The sequence below is a fragment of the Grampus griseus genome, assembly GCF_964374135.1.
Source record: "Grampus griseus genome assembly, chromosome: 5".
In the NCBI taxonomy this organism is placed as follows: domain Eukaryota; kingdom Metazoa; phylum Chordata; class Mammalia; order Artiodactyla; family Delphinidae; genus Grampus; species Grampus griseus.
Genome location: NC_138998.1, coordinates 34,091,297 through 34,113,545, shown reverse-complemented (window position 1 = coordinate 34,113,545; position 22,249 = coordinate 34,091,297). Strand labels below are relative to the sequence as shown.

Below are 22,249 nucleotides of genomic sequence, written 5' to 3'. Positions count from 1 at the left end.
TCCCTGGTGCTCTTATTGCTTCCCAACTCACTTAGTGAAAAGTCTGGGTCTTTAAAATAACTTACAAGGCAAGATCTGTAGCCCCAAAATCCAGCCATTGTTTCTTTGATCTCATCTCCTAATATTCTCACCATTGCCTGTAGCCACACTGGCTTCCCTGAAAACACCAAATTCATGTTCTTAATTCAAGGTCTTTCTACTTGATGTTCCTTCTGCCTAAAATACTCTTTTCTACAGAGAGCCTCATTTTCTTCAGGTCTTTTCCCGAAGGTTGTCATCTGAGTGGGCCTTCCCTGGCCACCCTGTTTAAAAATATAGCCCTCTTCTCTCTCTTTCTCTCTCTCTCTCTCCCTCCCTCCCTCCCTCCCTCCCTCCCTCTCTCTCTCTCTCTCTCTCCCCTCTCTCTCTCTCTCTCCCTCCCTCCCTCCCTCCCTCCCTCTCTCTCTCTCCCTCCCTCCCTCCCTCCCTCTCTCTCTCTCTCTCTCTCTCTCTCTCTCTCTCTCTCACACACACACACACACACACCTGGCCACCTTGTTTAAAAATATAGCCCTCTTCATACACACACACTTACACTCTCTCTCTTTCTCTCTCTCTCTCTTCCCCCGCTCCCCGCTTTATTTTACTCCATAGCACTTACTGTCATCCAACTACCATAAGTATTTTACTTTTTTATCTGCTACGTCTGTAAGGATAGAACTTTTTACGTTTGCTTAATGCTATATTCCTGATGACTAGAACAGTACATGGCACATACCTTATATTCTTAATAAATGGAGTTGAACAAATTAAAACTCAGAATTTATAGGAAAAAAATGAAATGGATATACATATATATTTGATTTTGTATAGTTTATATTTTTAGTAAACAGCTGTTTTAGGCTTTGGAAAAAGAGTTTTGATAATCTAGTCAAGAAATTCCTTTTTACAGCTGCTTGCAAATCTTTGCTTGAGACAAACCCCAGTTCCCAATCAAGGGCTACTCCCTCACATATCACTTCCAGTGTGTAACCTGGAGTAATTGTACATACAGAGAGTGAATACTGTATAAAAATGTACCATAAAACGTAGTTGATGTGTTGGGAGATCAGGGAAGACCTGAAGTGCCTTGTGTGAGTTTGGCAAACTGTGTGTAGTGTGGGATCATTTACTTCTTGCTTGATTGTAGCCAGCTGAGAAGGGAAGGAAGCACGTTATCCTTTAATGGTGTTTTTAGTGTTTTCTTCCCTTAAGTCTTCATGGACACCATATAGTCTTGTGACAGTTTTTATCAGCAAGTTTTACATTCATAAAATTAGTGTGTAATTCTGACTCTTGACATTTAACTAATGAATTACCAGATATTTTAAGAAATGACAAACTTTTTTGTTAAAGGCTGTCTCATCAAGAAAAGAAAAAAACTCTGAACAGAAAGAATTTAAGAAGTGATTATGTGGAAATTGCCAATAAAAGTATTGTAAACTAAAATAATGTAATTTGCTTTTATTAATAAAGGTTAAATATGAGTGCTTGGCAGAGGAAATCAAAATAGGAGATTATTACCTGAGATTACTGTTGGAGGAAGATGAGAGTGAAGACAGTGGATCAATTAAGAGATCGTAAGCTACTCTTCATATTTTGTTATGTTTGTTTTTACTGTTGGTTTCATGGCTAATTCTATTGTGAACTTTTTTTTTAATCTAGGTATGAATTTTTCAATGAGCTTTATCATCGTTTCCTGCTCACCCCAAAAGTAAACATGAAGTGTTTATGTTTACAAGCCCTTGCTATTGTTTATGGCAGATGTCATGAAGAAATAGGACCTTTTACAGATACAAGATATATCATTGGAATGTTAGAGAGGGTAAGGATATCATTAAAAAATAACTGCTACTTGATAGTGTCATTGGAGTATATGTTAAATTTTCAAAGCTAAATTTAAGTTCTATTTGATCACGTTGCTGCCATAACTTTCTACATGAGTTTTTCTGTAATTTACATTATACTTCTTTAAATAAAAGTTAGATGAACAGTAAAATGACTAATGGGTTAGCGTTTGTCCATGTTGGTTTATTTTTTTCAGTTGCTGCTTTTGAACATCTTTAGCGACCTATTTGCCAATCTTTAATTTAAGTATGGATGAGCTGGACAGGTGTGTAAAAGAAAATAGTGACTTTTAGAGTTGAATGTTCTTTTGCAGTGGACATTTTGGAAAAATCTTAAATGATGCTAGCACACTAAACTTCAAAGTGTGAAAATAGAACTTTTTAGGACTACAACGATAAAGAAGGGGAACCTTGAATTAGCACAGTTTTTTGGTGGGGGGGTTGGTTTTTTTTTAATTTAATAAAGTTTGTCATTTAACATTTCAGCAAGGTGGGAGAAGAACAAACAGATCAATTCATCCATTATGCAGCTCAAATTTGAGTGTTCCTTACCTGTATACATTTTACTCTTTCATTTGTATTTACATTCCTCTTACATTTAACAGTTTAAATTTCAGTGAACTGACAGAATCATTTCACCAATTTTTAAAATGGTCATCAGTGCTTGCTATAATTGCCTTAACTGTCAGTCATGCTTTGTGGATTAGAAAACTGGTTCTGAATAAGTTTACAAAACACACCCAGGAAATAACCAGATGAAAACCCTTATTTTTTGCTGTTACACGAGATTTCTCTATTGAATTCTAATTCACTCTTACTCCAGTGAACTGAGTACTTGTGGCATAGCATGTGTATTTTAGGCAGTTACATTTTTTCCTTCTTGTGTTCATGATGATGTGATTTATGTGAAACATCACTTACCAATTCTTTAGAATTTTTACTTAACTTGGGAGTATCATTTGGGCTAATTCTTTCATTTACTTCAATTTTTATGTGCATTCTTAAAGCTATGTATTAATCTGTTTGTGACTTAAAATATCTGCCTTTCTAGGGAAATTAAATAAGGTTTATCAAATTGCAGAGAATGTAAGACATTGAGGAATTGCAATAATTGACAGTTTTCTCTGATTTTCTTTGTTTACAAGATGACTTTATTTCTTTTTGGCTGTTGGTTGATTTTGTCCAGTGATGGTAATGTCTTAATTTCTGTTTCTATTTACTTCTGACTAAATTCTCATTTATTTCAATAGTGCACAGATAAACTTGAACGAGATAGGTTGATCCTCTTCCTTAACAAATTGATCCTTAATAAGGTACAGTATTTTGCATAAATATGCTATTATTTCCAAGTTAAGTCACATGTATGTAACAAAGTAAATGATTACAGTTTGACTTAATTATCAAGACATGGTTCTTATCTTCTCCTTTTGCTCTCAACTCTTGAAGGGAAAAGTTTTTGCCAAATATTCATTTTTGAAACCAACACTGACTTGCTTAATTTTATTCTCACTTTTAGTAAATAATGCAGATGTTTTTAAATGAAATAAAATGAGTAAGCCCTAGGAAAATTTAATTTGAATTATAATCTCTTACAAACTTCTAAGAAATTACCAGTTTTTATCTTGCTTACAAAAACAAACTGGAACTTTAAAAAGTTTTTTAGTGTACTGGATTCTATTTCTGAGTACAGAATATTTATTAACAAAAAGACATTGGAAAAATGCAGGATAATTGTAGAACCAGAGAGTTTATCCTGGGTGTTATTCCCGCCAGGCTTTAATTTGTTTATTTTTATTTTATTTTGTTTTGCCCAGAATATATTTAAGTAAAAATTCTTTTTTAATTTAATTAATTAATTAATTTTCGGCTGCATTGGGTCTTCATTGCTGCGCATGGGCTTTCTCTGTTTGTGGCGAGCGGGGGCTACTCTTCGTTGCAGTGTGTGGGCTTCTCATTGTGGTGGCTTCCCTTGTTGGGGAGCATGGGCTATAGGCGTGAGGGCTTCAGTAGTTGTGGCACGTGGGCTCAGTAGCTGTGGCTCACGGGCTCTAGAGCGCAGACTCAGTAGTTGTGGCGCATGGGCTTAGTTGCTCCACAGCATGTGAGATCTTCCCAGACCAGGGCTTGAACCCGTATCCCCTGCATTGGCAGGCAGATTCTTAACCACTGCACCACCAGGGAAGCCCAAGTAAAAATTATTTATATGATCTCTCTGTAGTATAGTTTTGCCTTTTTAATTTTTATCTACATTTATGCTTCCTTGAACACAAAATCCTGAAAATACTGAGTAATACCAGTTATGTGCCAGTTTTTCCAAAGAGATTCCAAATATTCTCTTCTTTGAGAGCCTTTTAGGTAGTAGTATCTATTGGAGAGAAAGATTTTAAATTATGTAAACATGTTTCTGTCTTTCAGAAAAATGTTAAGGACCTCATGGATTCAAATGGAATTAGAATCCTTGTGGACTTGCTTACCCTTGCACATCTCCATGTAAACCGAGCTACAGTACCACTGCAAGTATGTATGCTTACCTAGATTTTATAAGTTTAACATTCTTTGAGTACAAATTTAGGATTAAAAGAATCATACAAATCTGAAAATATGTCAGGGTGTCTGGCCGTGAATCTCCTTCTCTGATAACTATAATAGTACTAATGCCTGGGAGATTAAGTCACACACACAAAAAGTGAAATAACCAAAATGGACAATGATGATCCAGTTTTATTTTTCTGATGTCTCTTTTGTCTTTTAAAGTAACTGCATCTCTAATGTGGCTTATTTTGAGGCAATATGTCCTTTAGGATTTAAACTGAATCCATCAGTTATGTAACTAGAACATTCAGCATTGACATCCACTGAGAGTATACTTTGCCTTGAGGAATCTGGAGGCCATATTGAAACCAGCCAGTAAGAGAACAGAGCTGCAGGTCTCTACCTAAAGGCCTCTTCTGATACCTAACTTATAGAAGGGATCTATACTTGGCTCATTGGTGTTAATGTTAAATTTTTGTTTAATCTCCTTCTTTGAGGAGATGTGTCATGTTTTGGCAGAATTGTGTACAAAAGTGCTATCTGAATATTAGGACATGGCATTTTCTATTATCAGGTACAAATAATAGTAATCATAATGCTTGCATCGTATTATAGTGTACCAGGTACCGTTCTGGTCCACATAATATATTAACTCTTTAAACCCCACAACAGCCCTCCCATTTTACAGATGAGGAAAGTGAGGAACAGAGAGACTAAGTTTGTTGTCCAGGGTCACCTAATAAAGGACAGAGCGAGAGTTAGAACTCGGAAGTCTGTGCTCTTAACCACTTTCCTATAGCTGTCTATATGAATCTAACTAAAAGCTGATGGTAATGAGGGTATTTAAAATCATGTTTTAATAAAATATACTAAGTACATAAAAATTCTATCCTAGATTCTTATAAACATCGGTATATGAAATTATAAGAATTATCTGTCATGAGGGTAGTAAATTGAAAGTAAGTGTTTAAAACCACTAAAAACTTTCCTGTTAGCATTTTAACTCTTTGATCTCAGGCATTTATTTAAACTTTTAGTTGGAGTGAGTTTTTTTCTTTCAAAAGAACTTTAGTATTTTTGAGCATTGTGGTTTTGGGTAATGGTATATGTTTGATTATATAGCTATTTGCAGTATTCTTTGCTACTAAAATTTTAGTGTCCTGAGAATTTATTAATGACCATCTGGAATATAGATGCCTTTGAGTTTAGCTTAGATTGCCAAGTGAATTTAGGAAACTGTTTACTTCAAATGCATAATAAGGAAGTAGCATTTTTGGACTATTAGTTTAGGCATCTAATCCTTAACTCTTAAGATTGGGTCACTTAAAATTTTAGATGGATTTCTAAAGAAATATAAACTCAAGAAATTAGTACTGTGTAACTTTTTATGACATCTGCCCCCTTAGATTTCTGCCTTGAAAAATAACTAAATATTTTTAAAACTTAGAGCAATGTAATTGAAGCTGCTCCAGATATGAAAAGAGAGAGTGAAAAGGAATGGTACTTTGGCAATGCAGACAAAGAAAGGAGTGGCCCATATGGATTTCATGAGGTATGTGTTTGGGAGAAACTTTTCATGGAAGTCTTAGTCATTTTTTATATCCTCCTGATAGCACATATAGAGATGTGGAATATTTTAAATCTATGATTTGATTTACTGTCATCAGCTCCAAGGACTCTGCCATTCTATTTCCACATAAAGGATGAGATGACTTGTATTTCTAGACACACATACACACAAAATCATGTCTTCAAATCTTACTGTTTAAAAGCTATTGTTATGACACTGCTAATTATTAGAGAAATACAAATCGAAACTGCAATGAGATACCACTTCATACCAGTCAGAACGGCCATCATTAAAAAGTCTACAAATAACATTTGCTAGAGAGGGTGTGGAGAAAAGGGAACACTCCTGCACTGTTGGTGGGAATGTAAGCTGGTACAGCCACTGTGGAAAACAGTGTGGAGGTTCCTCAAAAACCTAAAAACAGAGTTGCCATATGATCCAGCAATCCCACTCCTGGGCATATATCTGGACAAAACTATAATTCAAATAGATATGTGCACCCCTATGTTTATAGCAGCACTATTCACAATAGCCAAGACATGGAAACAACCTAAATGTCCACCGACAGTTGAATGGATAAAGTAGATGTGGTACATATATACAATGGAATATTACTCAGCCATAAAAAAGAACAAAATAATGCCATTTGCAGCAACATGGATGCAACTAGAGATTGTCATACTAAGTGAAGTTCATACTAAGTGAAGTAAGAAAGAGAAAGATACCATATGATATCACTTATATGTGGAATCTAAAATATGATATAAATGAACTTATTTATGAAACAGAAACAGATTCACAGGCGTAGAAAACAGACTTGTAATTGCCAAGGGGGAGGGGGAATGAGGGGAGGGTTGGAGTGGGAGTTTGGCATTATCAGATGCAAACTAGTTTATGTAGAATGGATAAACAAGGTCCTACTGTATAGCACAGGAAACTATATTCAATGTTCTGGGATAAACCATAATGGAAAAGAATATAAAAAGTATATATATATAACTGAATCACTTTGCAGTATAGCAGAAATTAACACATTATAAACAACTATACTTCAATTAAAAATAATTTTAAAAATTAAAAGTTATGGAAGTAGCACTCAGGTTTTTAATGACTTTTGTATAATAATTATGTTAAGCTATAATGCTTCTTTATGGTATGAACAGGTAAGTTTTAATATACAGTCTTAAATTCATTGAAAATTGCCTATACACTCCAAGGGCAATTTCCATCTTAATTAACATCTGGTGATGTTTGGTCCTGCCAACTTGGCTTCCAATTCTTGGCTTCCCAGGCTCAGTCGGAATTTAGTCAAAGATAGTTTTATAGAAGACCAGCCTTCCACTTATATATAATTTGGTTGCTTTATACTCTGCCTATGGTGTTTATTCTTTCCAGTGTTCCTTATGCTCTGCAGTTTGGCCAACTAAATGGTTATTTTCTGATATTAGCAGCCAAATTTGAGTTCCTGAAGGCCTGTCAACAGAAGTCTTTTGCTTTCTAATAGTGAATTTGTATGTGTATTTCATAGTTCAGTTTATATTTTCTGTAAAATAGAAAACATTAGCAAACATTTTCATTTTGTTTGGTCTGCTTGTAATAATGATGCCTTCCATTCATTTAGATGCAAGAATTGTGGACCAAAGGAATGTTAAATGCAAAAACCAGGTGCTGGGCTCAAGGCATGGATGGATGGCGACCACTTCAGGCAATACCCCAGCTTAAGTGGTGTCTGTTAGCCAGTGGACAGGCTGTACTAAATGAAACTGACCTTGCTACCCTTATATTGAACATGTTGATCACAATGTGTGGATATTTTCCAAGCAGGTAAAATGTAATTGAACATTTCCATGGTTAACAAGGACTCTAAAACATCTTGTTCTCCCCATTTGTATGGGTGCTTGCTAAGGCATGGGATTGTTCTAGTGACTTAGAGCAAAGGTTTTCTATTTGTGGCTTTGGGGGAATGCTGCTTTGGATTTTGGAGCTTTTTGAAGCAAGATATAAGAAAATAATTTGCAAATTTTATTGATAAAGTAAGCTAAAAAGCAACTTTCTCTGGGAAACTTCAAATAATGTTACAAAATTGAGGCTTACTAGCAGCTCTCTAGCAACAGTAACAATTGTCATATTCATTGAATCAGGTATGAAAGTTTTGAAATGAACACTCTGTGATTCATAGACCAGTGGTGAGTGCCTAGTGACTGCTCCTGATCTGTCAGGTTAGCCTCTCCTGGTTTAAGAACATGAGTCTAGGCCCACATCTTGCCCCGCTTGACTAGTGAAGGTGAGACTTTGTTATCCAGTGATAGTCTTAATTATAACCCTTGCATGGAACTTTTCAATTTTTCAAACTTTTCAGTCAAAATTTGCATATATATCATCTTGTTTTATTACTATAGTAAAGATACTTTGTGATGGAATTTAATGAGTAATTGTTAATTTTATAGCATTCGAGGCTTTTATAGTTCCAGTTCTCTTTAAAATTCAGATCAGGCTTAAAAACATACAATTAGTATTTAGAAGTAATGTAGCACTAAAATTGAGGCTACACTTGGAAAATACTGAGAGTAGTTAAATTAAGGTTTACATTTATTGAAAAAGTTTGATATGCCCTTTGGGGGGAATATCCACTGACAGTGTGTTGGAAAACACCAAGTTTAAATAATAAATAAGAGTCTCTGGCTGTTCTAGGGTACTGTTTTTCAAGGAAATCTTTTGGAAGGAAATGAAGTCATATTAAGCAGCCAAATAGATTTAAACCAAAATACCTAATCATGTTCCCAGCTGTATGAGAGCTTAGTCTTCATTAACAAAAATGTAAGGTAACATGCTTCATGCCTAGTAGAATGTCATATGCTCTGAACATACAAATCTTAATAAATATATTAAATGTTGACCATAAAAAAATGTTTTTCTAGGGATCAAGATAATGCCATCATTCGACCTTTACCTAGAGTGAAAAGGCTGCTGTCAGACAATGCTTGCCTTCCCCATATTATTCAGGTAAGTTACTTTTATGTTATAAACTAGGAACAATATTTTAAGAATCATTTTCCCTTATTTAAGTTTATTGTGAGCCCCAGTCTTTGTCTTATTGTAGTATGTTCCATTTTCAAAAGGCCTGAATTATACTTACCTCACTTACTCCTAATTGAGTTGATATTCTGAATATATTGTGGAAGGTTGTGTATCCAAGAGCCTAGACATGGGAAGCTTCCATGCTCCAGAATTATTCTCATAAGGTTTTATTTATTATCTGTTCTTAAAATCACAACATTGTAATAACTGAAAGGTGACAGTTTGTGGTGCATGTTGGTGTTGTTAGGGGTACTGGGAAGCACACCAGCATCCCACAGATGTGGGCATGGTGGGTTATATCTTAAGAAATAGTTACAGCAGTCTTGTCAGCTTGCCTCAGAGTATTTGAGTCTTAGTTATATGTTATCATGGATAACAACTAATCCAAAGCATTGAGTTGAAATTATGTAGGATATACTAAGTATCTTTTCTTTCTTTCTTATTGTTATTCTGCTCTTTGGGAATTAAGCTACTTAAACTCCAGATGAGCCCTAAGTCAGGTCGCAGAGATGTCAGGTCACTGTTTCTCTCCTGTCTATAGATTATTCTGTCAAATCTAATTTTTTTATATTAACCACACATGGTGTGGCTTTAAAATATGTCAGTAACTTGTGCCATTTGTATCTCTCAGTTGTACATTGGTGTGAAAAGGGAGAGGAGAGTTACTCAGTATATTTTTACATTCACCAATAGTGAAAGTCACTGGTAATGAAAAAGGCTTCTGAATATGACAGTACCTTAACAACTTTTAAAAGAATTTTCCCCAACTTCTGTTATTTAAGCATACCAGCATTTCAACATTTGTGCGCTTTTCTGTTGTGGGCATTTCTTTTCAGAGCCTTAATTGAAAGCCACTACCACCCTGGCCTGTGTGTGTCTGCAGCTGCATATGTGAAGTGGTACAAGGAGAGGGATTTGTTCTCTATCCCGGCCTCTCTCCTGTAGAGAAAGGACCATGCCTAGAAAATCTGTCTCTCCCAAACATTTTCCCAAGACTTATGAAACTGAAAGGAAAGAAGCAAGGTTGAATTTCAGGCCAGGGAGGATTGACTGAAAAACAGATTTTAAGAGGTGTGGTCAGTGTAACATGAAACTTTGGGGGGAAGATCTATTTTAATTAACAAAAATTTTTAATAGTAACTGAACAAGTAGGAAGATTGAAGAAATTTAGTGATAAACCTAGCTGCTTTTAACAGTATATGCCTCCCATATTTTTTTATACTGAGTTCAAAAAAACATTTCTTAGAAGCTATTTTTGTTTTCACTTAATTTTCTATATTCTGGGAGGCCTTATTCTTGCTAAGCACAGTTAGGCAGTTGTAGCGGTTTTTAGGAACATTATCTATCTACATTTCTTGGTACAGATTTCTGTACATCATTTGACTGTAAGAGCAATCACCAGTTTTACCATCTGATACAGCTTCAGAATTTTTGAAGTCGTCTAAGATACAGTGAATGAATGTCCTAGGTTTTCTGATATAGTCACAATTTCAAATATTCTAGGTTGTTGCCTGTTAATTCCTGTATTTTTGTTAGAGTGATATCGAATCTTAAACACAAACACCATTAACACTAGGGAAAATCCTGTGTTATTATATCTCAGTTTTTCTTTTGTAAAGTATATCATAGTACTGTTTTACTATGTATAATCTAAATACTTCGTTGAATAGGTAAGACACCAAAAACAGAGAAATTTAAATTACTTACTTAGAAGACATATGGCTATTCAGTCTCATACACTGAATCTAGAACTTTGACCCCTAATCTGAGCTAGTACTTATTCTTGTTATTGTAATTTTTTACTGGTAGCATTTGACTCCAAATTGGGAATTCTTCAGAAGTAAGTGTTTATAGGAAATTGAAATGCCACTTTTATTAAAGAAATTTAATAAGTTTTATCTTATCAGGTGTTTAGTCATAGCAATACTGTATGCTTTTTTTTTATTAGCCCAGATTCATTCCAGTGATCCCAGATAGTTCCTTCAGTATTGCTAGCTCAGATTTCTGTAAACCACATATCTTGGTACTTTCTGGTAGTGGCACTACTGGTATTTGGTTACCCTCTTGCCTTGTACCTGCACTTGTAGATCTGTTTTTTAGTGCTGTTTCACTGAAAGCTGTTCTCTGCTCAGCTCTTTTGAGTTCTCAGATAGTCTTCAGAGGATGCTTCCTTTCAAATCAACTGACCTGAAACTAACCCAAAGGGTAGCTACTTTTTTTTTCTTCTTTTGTCATTAACAGAGAAATCCATTCAGGAAGATTCCTGCACAGGAAATAATTTTATCTATAATCATGACAAAGCAGCTTCAGGCATGTTTGCACTTTTTATGAATAAGTTTTGATCAATTCTTTATTAATATTTTACTATCTCTGCATTAAATGCTATAAAATATTTTTCAAATCTGTTTAGAACCTGGTAGACAAGCATACTGAGTCTGATTTTTATTTTGTTACACTACTTATGAGAAACTGTAACCCCAGCACATGAAATGCATAAACCTAAGATGAATGGTGATGTTGCAAGTTTTTTACAACCCAATAACCAGACATTTTATTTCGTTTTTTTTAGCTACTGCTGACCTTTGACCCTATCCTTGTTGAGAAGGTTGCAGTTTTGTTATATCGTATTATGCAAGATAACCCACAGTTACCTCGACTTTATCTTAGTGGAGTATTTTTCTTTATCATGATGTATACAGGTTCCAATGTGCTTCCTGTTGCTCGGTAAGAACTCTAGTGATAATCTATTTGAAATTACTTGAATTGTACATGGACAGATTTATTAAATTAGTTTTTTGTGAGCATATCATTGTATTTATTAAATTTTTCTTTATAAGAGCTGTTTATATGTGTCTGAAAATTTGAAAGTTAGAAGAATAGGGGAGGACTTACCTGGTGGCGCAGTGGTTAAGAATCTGCCTGCCAATGCAGGGTACACGGGTTCGAGCCCTGGTCTGGGAAGATCCCACATGCCACAGTGCAACTAAGCCCGTGCACCACAACTACTGAGCTTGCACTGTAGAGCCCACGAGCTACAACTAGTGAGCCCACGTGCCACAACTACTGAAGCTGTGTGCCTAGAGCCCGTGCTCTGCAACAAGAGAAGCCACTGCAATGAGAAACCTGCGCACCGCAACAAAGAGTAGCCCCTGCTCACCACAGCTAGAGAAAGCCCACACGCAGCAACAAAGACCCAACGCAGCCAAAAATAAATAAATTAAAAAAAAAAGAATAGGGGAAAAATTATTCAGAATTACACCATTTTACCACATCTAACATAAGAATTGTATCATCTAGTATTTTAATCATACAGATTTAACTATATTCATATTATATACAGTTTTACATTTTGCTTTTTTCTTAAAATTGAGTAATTTTTTAATATTAATACATAACTGTAATATGACCATAATTTAAATTTTTTTCTAATTCATTTAAGTTCTTGCCTTAATTAGAAATTAAACTGTTTGGGAATATGGATTTACAAGTTGCCTTTTGTGGCTCTTATTTACATATAAAAGATGTGGTCTTAAACAACAAGGTCATACTGTATAGCACAGGGCACTATATTCAATATCCTTTGATAAAACATAATGGAAAAGAATATTAAAAAAAAGAATGTCTATATGTGTATGAGTCACTTTGCTGTACAGCAGAGACTGGCACAACATTATAAATCAACTATTCTTAAAAAAAATCTGGTCTTAGAAAACTGAGGTTACTAAATCTAAATCAGTTCCTATACCTGATAAGTAATTTTCTTTTTCCTAGATTTTTGAAGTACACACATACCAAACAGGCTTTCAAGTCAGAGGAGGTAAGGCAAATTAATCCTCTGAATACGTGACTTAATACTGGGGAAGCTGTCTGGGCACTAAAGTTTACTTAGCTGTGAATTTTCCTTCCTTCCTTTCCTTATAAGCACTTGAGGGCAGGTATTGTTTTATTTTTTGCATTCCTTGTGGTACCTTGCACATAGAAAGTTTACGCTAATATTTTTAAAATGAAAATAAATGTTGCCTATTAGAATTAATAATTAAATTGTAGATATGAATTATAACCTGGCATTGCTATGAATATAATTTGTTCCCTTAGTGTAAAATTTACATTAGTAATGTTCATAAATAATTCAGTATATACCTGAGTCTCATATAGTCAGCTCAGATTCAGTAAGACTTCCACCTTCTTTTTGTTCATATCCCAACATGTTAGAAGTGCTAAGTTTCTTTTTTGAAGCTACTTAATTCTTCAGGTGCTCTCAAGTATTATTGCCATTTTACTGGGGAGGAAAAGTAGGAATCCAAAAAAAAGATAAGACTTATCCAGGTAGCTCTGACAAAATGTAGCTTTATACCTGCATTTTACAGAGATATTTATTGTAAACACATAACTGAATTGTGTTTGAAATTTTGTTAGGCTTTTCATGGAACATTGATTTTCATATTTTATTGAGAGCAGAATAAACCAAAACTAGACCACTGTTTAAGAGACTAACCAAGGAATGTTACACCAGTCTGACAACAGACACAAGACCAAAACTGCATGTTTTATAGAGAGGCCAGTAAAGCCCTAGAAAGTTATCTGTCTACAGTCTAATAATACTAAAGTGATACCCATGGAAGTATGATTTCCATAGCTTTATGCAAATAGAAAATGAGAATATAAAGTTTTTAAAAAATTTGCCCCTATTGTTACCACCTTAATGTAACATTAGGCACTTTTAATCATTCTTTTTTTTCCTTTTTTTCTGTGAAGTTATGCATATGTAATCTTTTTCTTCAAATTTTATAATATGAGAAACTATATACATCATTTTCCCTAACAATATTTTGAATTACAGCCAAACAATATTTGTTTATAGCAGAACTCTAGATGTAGGAATTATGAAATAATAGTATTCTAAAGAAGAACCAATTCTTCACCCCAAAGTTTAACAGATAGTCAGTTTATGGCTTTTATTAGTAAAAAACCTGAAAATATTCATCATCTAATTTGTCTTTGCACTAAGTGGTAAAACCATGTCTGGATTTTTTCCCCCCTGTCTCTCTGTCAGATCCTAGAAGAATAAAACATCCTCAGTTTGCCTAGAAGGAAATAAGAAAAGTATTTATAGTCTTTAGGAATTTTTTCCATCAGGTAAAGAAACGAGTTTAAAATTTTAGCATGATAAATATGAACATTACCCTGACTTCATTTGGCCAGTCAGAGAATATGGAGTTCTTAGTACAGTTAATTATAATTACTTTGTATAGAAATACTCCATCTAAATTCTAGCCACATTTCATGAGGATAGGCTCTTTAAGATCTCAATTTTTCTGGACTTATTTTTGAAAACAGAAGCAGGTGCAGGTGGGAACTACAGCCAACGATGTAACATCTTTGCAGAGTCTTCCTTGTGTTGTTCATTACTGTTATACATGGTCAAAGGCTAATTGTGCTAAATAATGTTGGCAACACCTGACCGATGAGGAGGTTAAGGCTACTGCAGGGTTAGAGCGGGTAGTTCCACCTTGGAGTTCATGCCAAGCCAGTTTATACCAGACACCTTGCACTTCTCATTTTGCCATTTTTCCATCTAAATTTCAAAAGCATAAAAGCAGTATGTTCCAGTTATTCTCCTTTCTTAAAATGTTCTCTAACCCCAATTCATTTATTAGAAAACTGAAAGATAACTTTAGTGTTTCTGATTACTTTTTTTTTTTTTTTTTTTTAAGACGAAAGGACAAGATATTTTTCAGAGAAGTATACTTGGGCACATTCTACCAGAAGCAATGGTTTGTTACTTAGAAAATTACGAGGCTGAAAAGTTTGCTGAGATTTTTCTAGGAGAATTTGATACTCCAGAAGCAATCTGGAGCAGTGAAATGAGGTAAATAGCCAGCTGATTGTATTTTATACACAGAATCTTTGCCTCTTCCCATCTGGTTTGACTTCTGTGAAAAGATTTCCTTTCACTAGTTACATAATCTAAAGCTACAGTAGTCATTGGTGCCAAATCAGGTGACTGCTGTTGACAAGGCCCTGAGCTTTTTTCTGTTCTAAGATGATTTGACAAAATTACTGTTACCTTAATAGAGCTTTATATAAGGGTGGAGCCTATTACCACTGGTGCTTTTAGACAATGAATTAATATCTATGTAAGGGATATATAGGAATAAAATCAAGACACTCCTTCTGGGTATTTGGAAATAGAACTGTACCCCACTAATTAAAAACTATGCCCACATGGAATGGATCAGTCTAGAGATACCCACAATCATTTTAGAATGAGGGCTCCCTAGCCAGCACATATTGACCATAATCTGGAGGTTAGCAGGAGAATGCCATAGGAAAAGCCTGTTTCCACCAAGAAAAAGGAGAGGCCCAGAAGCAGATGTCAGTGTCCAGGCAGGCACTGTCCAGGAAAGACTCGGCAGTTAATGGTTCCAGTGTCAAGTCTGGCTGTCTGGAGAACCCCTTGGTCTTCTTAGCTGGATGGCAGTTGATCTTCTGAGTCAGTTACTCACTCTTCTTTGGCTGACTCATACTCACAATGCCACCTGCTCGTCATCATTTGGCTTCTCTGATAGGTTGACCTACAGGCTTGGCATATGCTAGCCATCAATTTGAATATATTCTGTATGAATATTCATATAGAAAATTGAAAATTTTCAATTTGAAAATTGAAATTTCATATTGAAAATATTCATATTTTTCATTGGGAACAAATGTATAGGAACATGAATACGTTTATTACAGTTATTCTGTATAATATTTTTCTCCGGAGATTGGTTAGTATGAGTCTCTCATCTAAAAGATGTAGCTCTCTGTATACTGAGCAAATCAATTTTCTGCTTAGCTGAGGGCCAGATCCCAGGTTGTGCTACATTAACTAAAATAAAGACCAGGCAGTGAGCTTCTTTGGGGTGATAGCTAACTTGATTCTGTGGCTGTGCCCTCATGCATGCAGATTCCATACCATTTGACTTCCTAATGACTGCATTTTCAATAAGAAGGACTGATATTGTCAGCCTTTTTCTCTATGGTCTTCTTTATAGATCATATTACAAATAAGTTTATATCCATGGAGTGTTTTTACATAGTAAGTTTAGAATACTCTGAGTAACATTCTTATAAGCTCTCATTTTAGGCCAATAACTAAGTTATTCTGAAGAAGATCCATTTAATTACCTTGAATGATTACCTGTCTTAACCTTTTCTTTAAAATAGAATAAAATAATGCCTTCATAATGCTTGGAGACTTTTCTAATTGTAGGCGCCTTATGATAGAGAAGATTGCTGCCCATCTTGCTGATTTCACACCTCGTCTTCAGAGTAACACAAGAGCACTTTATCAATATTGTCCCATCCCAGTTATCAACTACCCACAGCTAGAAAATGAACTATTTTGTAATATTTATTACCTCAAACAACTTTGTGATACATTCCGGTTTCCAGATTGGCCAATTAAAGACCCGGTAAGTCAGCAGATTAATTTTTGCCTTCTTAAACCATAAAAAAACCTCTAATCACTTCTGGGTATTTCTTCTTTCTGTGATAAGAAGGATAATAGCTTTCTTAAATATTCCTCCTTACTTAAGCACTGTGTAATTCTTTCTTAAATATTCCTCCTTACTTAAGCACTGTGTAATTCTGAGTGTAGTTCAGTACATTTGGGTAAATCCCAAACTGAAAGAGTTTTTTCAGGGAGCATAAAAGGACTTTACAATCTTGATCTTTTGTGACAAAAACAAAACAAACTCAATTTCATGTATATAATACAATTATATACTATAATAGCTTGGTGGAAGCTCATCTTTATAGGAGATTCATTAAGCTCACAGATGCTGGAGTTAGGCAGTCTGGGGTTGAGTTTCAGTTTGGCCATTAATGGCTCTGTATGTACATTCAGTGTACCGCTTGACTTCTCTAAGCCTCAGTTATGATAATAGTACTACTACTACCAATAGCAACTGTTTCATGTGGTGGTTGGTAAGATTAAGTGAGAATTCATATAAAAAAACACAGCATATTCCTGGCACACACTGGAGGCAGTAAGTGTGACTTGCACATTTGTATAGTAGTATCTGCTGTCGCAGTGCCCTTGGGACCCGTCCAACTTGAGCCCCTGGATACCTAGTGAAAGCCTGGAATAAAGTAGGCCTGGGTGCCCCTGTTGGTCTGTTACTATAGCAGAGGTTTTACCATTACCCTTACCATCAGAAGACTTAAGAACAATTGCCATTTGTACCACCAGGCACTGCCTCTTTACAGTGCAATGACCAAATGAAGGCAGGTAGACACTGCTGCTTGTTCCGGATTCAACATGAGATAGCAGAAAAAGTGTGGGCTTTTTAGTCAGACCTAGGTTTGAATCCAGCTCCATCACTTATTAACTGGGAAGTATGCAGCTGTCTCTCAGAACCTCAATGTTTTCATGTATTACTGAAATTTTATATAAGAATTAAATCTGCAGTCTGTAAAGCACATACCTTCTTGGCACATAGGCATGCAGCAAATATTAGCCCTCTTCTTCTCACCCCTACCCAAACTCCCTTGTGTTCACTATCCCTTATGTTTGTTTGAATACCAGTATACCAGTAATTATGTTAGATCACCTTGAGAAGCATGCGATCATATACTGCTTCCTCTCTTACTACAGTGAATGCTAATTCCAAAGTTTTCCGTACTTTCTGAACATTTCTTTAACAGTTAAAAGTAGAGACAGGGCTTCCCTGGTGGCGCAGTGGTTGAGAGTCCATCTGCCGATGCAGGGGACACGGGTTTGTGCCCCGGTCCGGGAAGATCCCACATGCCGCGGAGCAGCTGGGCCCGTGAGCCACGGCTGCTGAGCCTGCGCGTCCGGAGCCTGTGCTCTGCAACGGGAGAGGCCACAACAGTGAGAGGCCCGTGTACTGAAAAAAAAAAAAAAAAAAGTAGAGACAAAAATTGGCAGAGAATTAAAATATCACTTTAGGGACTTCCCTGGTGGTCCAGCGGTAAAAGAATCTGCCTTACAATGCAGGGGACGCGAGTTCAATCTCTGGTCAGGGAACTAAGGTCCCACATGCCACGGGGCAACTAAGCCCGCGCACCACAACTACTGAGCTCTCGCGCCTCAAGTAGAGCTCACGTGCTCTGGAACCCGCGCACCACAACTACGGAGCCCATGTCCTCTGGAGCCGCCTGTCACAACTAGAGAAGCGAGAAACCCGCACACCACAACTAGAGAGAAGCCTGCGTGCTGCAGCAAAGGATCCCGCATGCCTCAACGAAGATCCTGTGTGCAGCAACTAAGACCTGACACGGCCAAAAATAAATTAAAAAAAAAAAATTAAAATTAATAAATAAATAATAAAATATTACTTTAAAAAAATATAGCCCCATAACAAATACCTTGCTATCTGACCATTTAACAGTGCTAGAAGGTGATTTTGGTTATTTGTATTTTAGAAAGCTGTTAATTGGTTAGCCTAGAAATGTCAGTTGAAATAAATGCAGCACAACAATTCTGTAATTTAAAAATTATATTCTGAAATAGTTTTACTTTAATAGATATAAATTTTAATTCTCTGTCTTTAAGGTTAAGCTTCTAAAAGATACCCTTGATGCCTGGAAGAAGGAAGTAGAAAAGAAGCCACCCACAATGTCAATAGATGATGCTTATGAAGTGCTTAATCTCCCTCAAGGACAGGGACCGTGAGTCATTTTCAGTATCATCTTCCTCCTTCTTGCAGTTTGTGTTATACATGAGGAAGAGATTTGACAACAGTGTGTCTAGGATCGTAAATGACAAACGTATAGGAAAGAATGCAGATTTAATTTATCATCAGTGAAGTTTTATAGTAGAATAGATATGTTAGAGAAAAAGTTTAAAAGACATTTTAAGTATAGACTGAATTTGTTCATTTTTGACAAGGCTGATAGTTAAAATAACTTAGAATTATAGTTTGAAGTGACAATTTGAAAAGTTAGTTTAAAATTCTTAGTTCTTCAAAACCTAAATATGGTTTTGTAATTTGAAGTGAATATGGTAACCTTGCATAGGGAATGTTTAGGTTTTATCTTTTATGTGTAAAGATAACACATAGGAATCATCTTACTTAAATCTTACTGGGTTTAATTTGATATCTACTATATGATCATATACAGTAAAAGTAAGATTCTTAAAATATCATTTTAGATGATTGTGTAAGTACTTTCTTGCACCTTACTTAAGCACTTTTAGATGATTATAGATGATTGTGTAAGTATTTTCTTGCACCTTACTTAATTCATGAAACAGTTTTCCTATTTTGTAGGCATGATGAGAGCAAGATTAGAAAAGCTTACTTCAGACTTGCACAGAAGTACCACCCTGATAAGAATCCAGAAGGGAGGGTATGTACTGCCTTTGGAATTAGGGCTTTGGGGTTGACTTGCTTTTGCTTTATTACTATTTCAGGCAGAGGAAAGATACGCTCATCTTATGCGCCAGTGTCTGCCTCATAATATATGTCCAGTATATGTTTAATTAACCTCTGACCCACGTGCCCAAGTTTTCAGCGTAAATGATCTTCTCTCATTTTATCAAAAGGACTACACTGTGACTAGTAACTTTTGGGTTTTATTCTCTTTCCTTACCCATGTCGGTTTGAGAATTAACTCTAATGGGCAGTCACATGAATAACTGAAAATTAGGATATGGGTGAACTTAATTCATTTGTAGTGATGCCATTGCCACCCAGATTGCTTTGGGTAATTTATTTTTTTCTAATGACATCCAACTTCATATCACTCTTAATGAAAAAGTAGAAAATTTGCTTCAGACTTAAAGTCATCTGCTGCCAGCATTCCCTGATCTTGTCTTTTCCAGCTTCCTACTACAGCGCCAATGGAGATTCATAAAAGATAAAATCAGACAAGGACCAATAAAAACAGTACTCATAGTTTGTTGCTAGAAACTTGGAGTAATTTCCACTGATTCAGGGCTAGTGTTTTTTATTAGAGACAGGCAGTATTCCTGAATAGGAAGACAGCATTGAAAAAATGTCACTTTTATATGTTTAAGGCATTTTTAATCAAAAGCCTGGGACATTTTTTGAGAAATCTAAAGCAATTCAAATTCATCTGGGAAAGAAAACAATCAATATAGGAAGAAATTTTGAAATTAGAATTAAGTTGCTAAACTTAAACTACCAGATATTAAAATACTCTATAAAACTGCAATAGTAAAATAGTATTATACTGGCACAAGGATCAACATATAGATAAGGAACATTATAGTATAGTAGTTTAAGAGCACAGATAGAGTCAGACCTGGGTGTGTGTCTTAGCTCTGTGAGCAATGGGCTTTGTGACTTTAGGCAAGCTAACATCTTTAAGGTGAGGTTAATAAGGGTACACACCTCACAAGGCTGTTTTGAGGATTAAGTGAGATAATGTATGTAAAGCATTTAGCACAGTGCCTGCCATAGTGCTCAAAAAACAGTAGTTCTTATCATAACTATTTTTGTAACAACTCAGAAACTATCTCTGGTGTGTATGAGTTTAATATGACATATATGGTATAAGCTACTGAAGAATAATTTTCAGTAAATGGTACTGAGATCATTGAATAAGTATTTGGAAAAAAAAATTGTTTCACCTTAAAAGTATACCACCTATATTACAGTTGGAATGAATCCCTTTATGTAAAAAACAAAACAAAATAGTAAACAAAGAATTTACTGGCAAAATACAAATCATCTGTGTTCTAAGTTGTAATTCGAGATGTTAACAAAAGTTAATTGTCTTTGGTTACATACAGGATATGTTTGAAAAGGTAAATAAAGCCTATGAATTTTTATGTACCAAATCAGCAAAAATAACAGATGGACCAGATCCAGAGAATATAATTTTAATTCTGAAAACACAGAGCATCCTCTTCAACCGTCATAAAGAAGGTAAGGCATGTGTTATTCTCAAATTTTGATTTACCCTCCAGCTAATTCTACCATGCTTCTTGTTTCTGCAGCCTATTTCTAATTATTATTGCAAAAGACTCTTAGAATTGCATTTTAGATATAGTAAAAGAGTAGTTTTCTGTAGTTAGAATAGTTTACATTTCCAACCAGATTTCATTGTTCCGTCCTAAAGTACATTTCTGTTCTCTGGAGGTACTTGGTTAGTTTTTGTCTTTAGCCATTTAGCAGTAAACATATTAACTGAGATATAAAATGGACCTGGCATTTAAGGATCATTAAATGTCTTTTATAAGACTGTACCTATCCATAAACCTCTAAAGGCTGAAAACACCAAGAGTGTTCTGGTTTTTAAAAAGCAACAGAAACTTTTCAAATGATCCTATATATCCCTTCACACCTCATTTCCTGTGGTAGCTTTCGAAACCCTCTGATCCTGTGGGACAGTTTGAAAAATTTATAGATAAAATAGGTGTGATTTTGTAACCAAAAGTGGGATCCAGCTGCTCACCATTCAAAAGCCAATAAAGAGGCAAGGTTGGTGGAAAGGAAAGTTTGCTTTATTTTGGATGCCAGTAATCAAGGGGGTGGGGTGGAGGAAGGGCAGCTGCCTGTTCAAAGGCTGATTCCCCCCACCCCAAACCAGTGGGCAAGAGGTTTTATAGGCTGAGGGAAGGGGCTACATGCAGAAACAGTCCAGTCAGCTGACAGTCATCTTAAAATTGGTCATGTGGTGGTCTGACCAGTGTCATCTTGATTGCTTTAAGTACAGTTAGTCTTCAGTTCCAGGGTCAGTTTGTTCCCATTTCCTTGAGGCCCCTTCTCAGAATTGTGGCAGCTTATGTCATGGCTATAGTCTGGTCATCATGTAGTTAACTTCTTCCACCTGGTAGGAGTTTTCAGTATCTATAAGACAGCTCACAGGATATGGCTCAGAACATTATCTGTAGCCTTTGAGGAGGAACTAAAGGTCCTTGACTTTGCTTAATGACTAAACTATTATTTGGTCTCCTTTGACTGTTTGCCTTTGTTTCTGTATTTCCTCACTTCTCTGATTAAACTTATTCTTTGGCTAAAGTTTTTGCACAGGTGGAGGACATGGAGGGCAAGGACCATAGGGTCCTGCTCTGTTTCAATTTCAGGATACAGGTTATTGGAAATCTCCAGCATGTTTTCAGGGCTATTTAGTAGCAGCCAGAAAGCTAGGAGCACGTTGAGAATTTTTAAGACTCTGTTGAGGGTGGGAGTTGGGTTCAATATGGCATGTGTCCATTGGCTTGGGA

General features: G+C 35.7%; 1 protein-coding gene across 3 annotated transcripts in view; it reads left to right on the top strand.

Moving 5' to 3' along the window:
* The window catches only part of DNAJC13 (DnaJ heat shock protein family (Hsp40) member C13), a 125,344-nt gene that overhangs the window by 59,372 nt on the left and 43,723 nt on the right, over positions 1-22,249 (top strand). For 2 of the 3 annotated variants that reach the window (XM_082655003.1, XM_082655004.1), the window contains 14 exons: positions 1,495-1,598; positions 1,684-1,843; positions 3,116-3,178; positions 4,281-4,382; positions 5,845-5,949; positions 7,589-7,791; positions 8,886-8,970; positions 11,615-11,769; positions 12,817-12,862; positions 14,760-14,914; positions 16,301-16,502; positions 18,608-18,723; positions 19,326-19,404; positions 20,813-20,948. In XM_082655003.1, coding sequence (XP_082511129.1) covers positions 1,495-1,598; positions 1,684-1,843; positions 3,116-3,178; positions 4,281-4,382; positions 5,845-5,949; positions 7,589-7,791; positions 8,886-8,970; positions 11,615-11,769; positions 12,817-12,862; positions 14,760-14,914; positions 16,301-16,502; positions 18,608-18,723; positions 19,326-19,404; positions 20,813-20,948 — 1,711 coding nt within the window. The remainder of the gene's footprint in view (positions 1-1,494; positions 1,599-1,683; positions 1,844-3,115; positions 3,179-4,280; positions 4,383-5,844; positions 5,950-7,588; positions 7,792-8,885; positions 8,971-11,614; positions 11,770-12,816; positions 12,863-14,759; positions 14,915-16,300; positions 16,503-18,607; positions 18,724-19,325; positions 19,405-20,812; positions 20,949-22,249) is intronic. The other variant, XM_082655005.1, reaches the window with a different exon arrangement.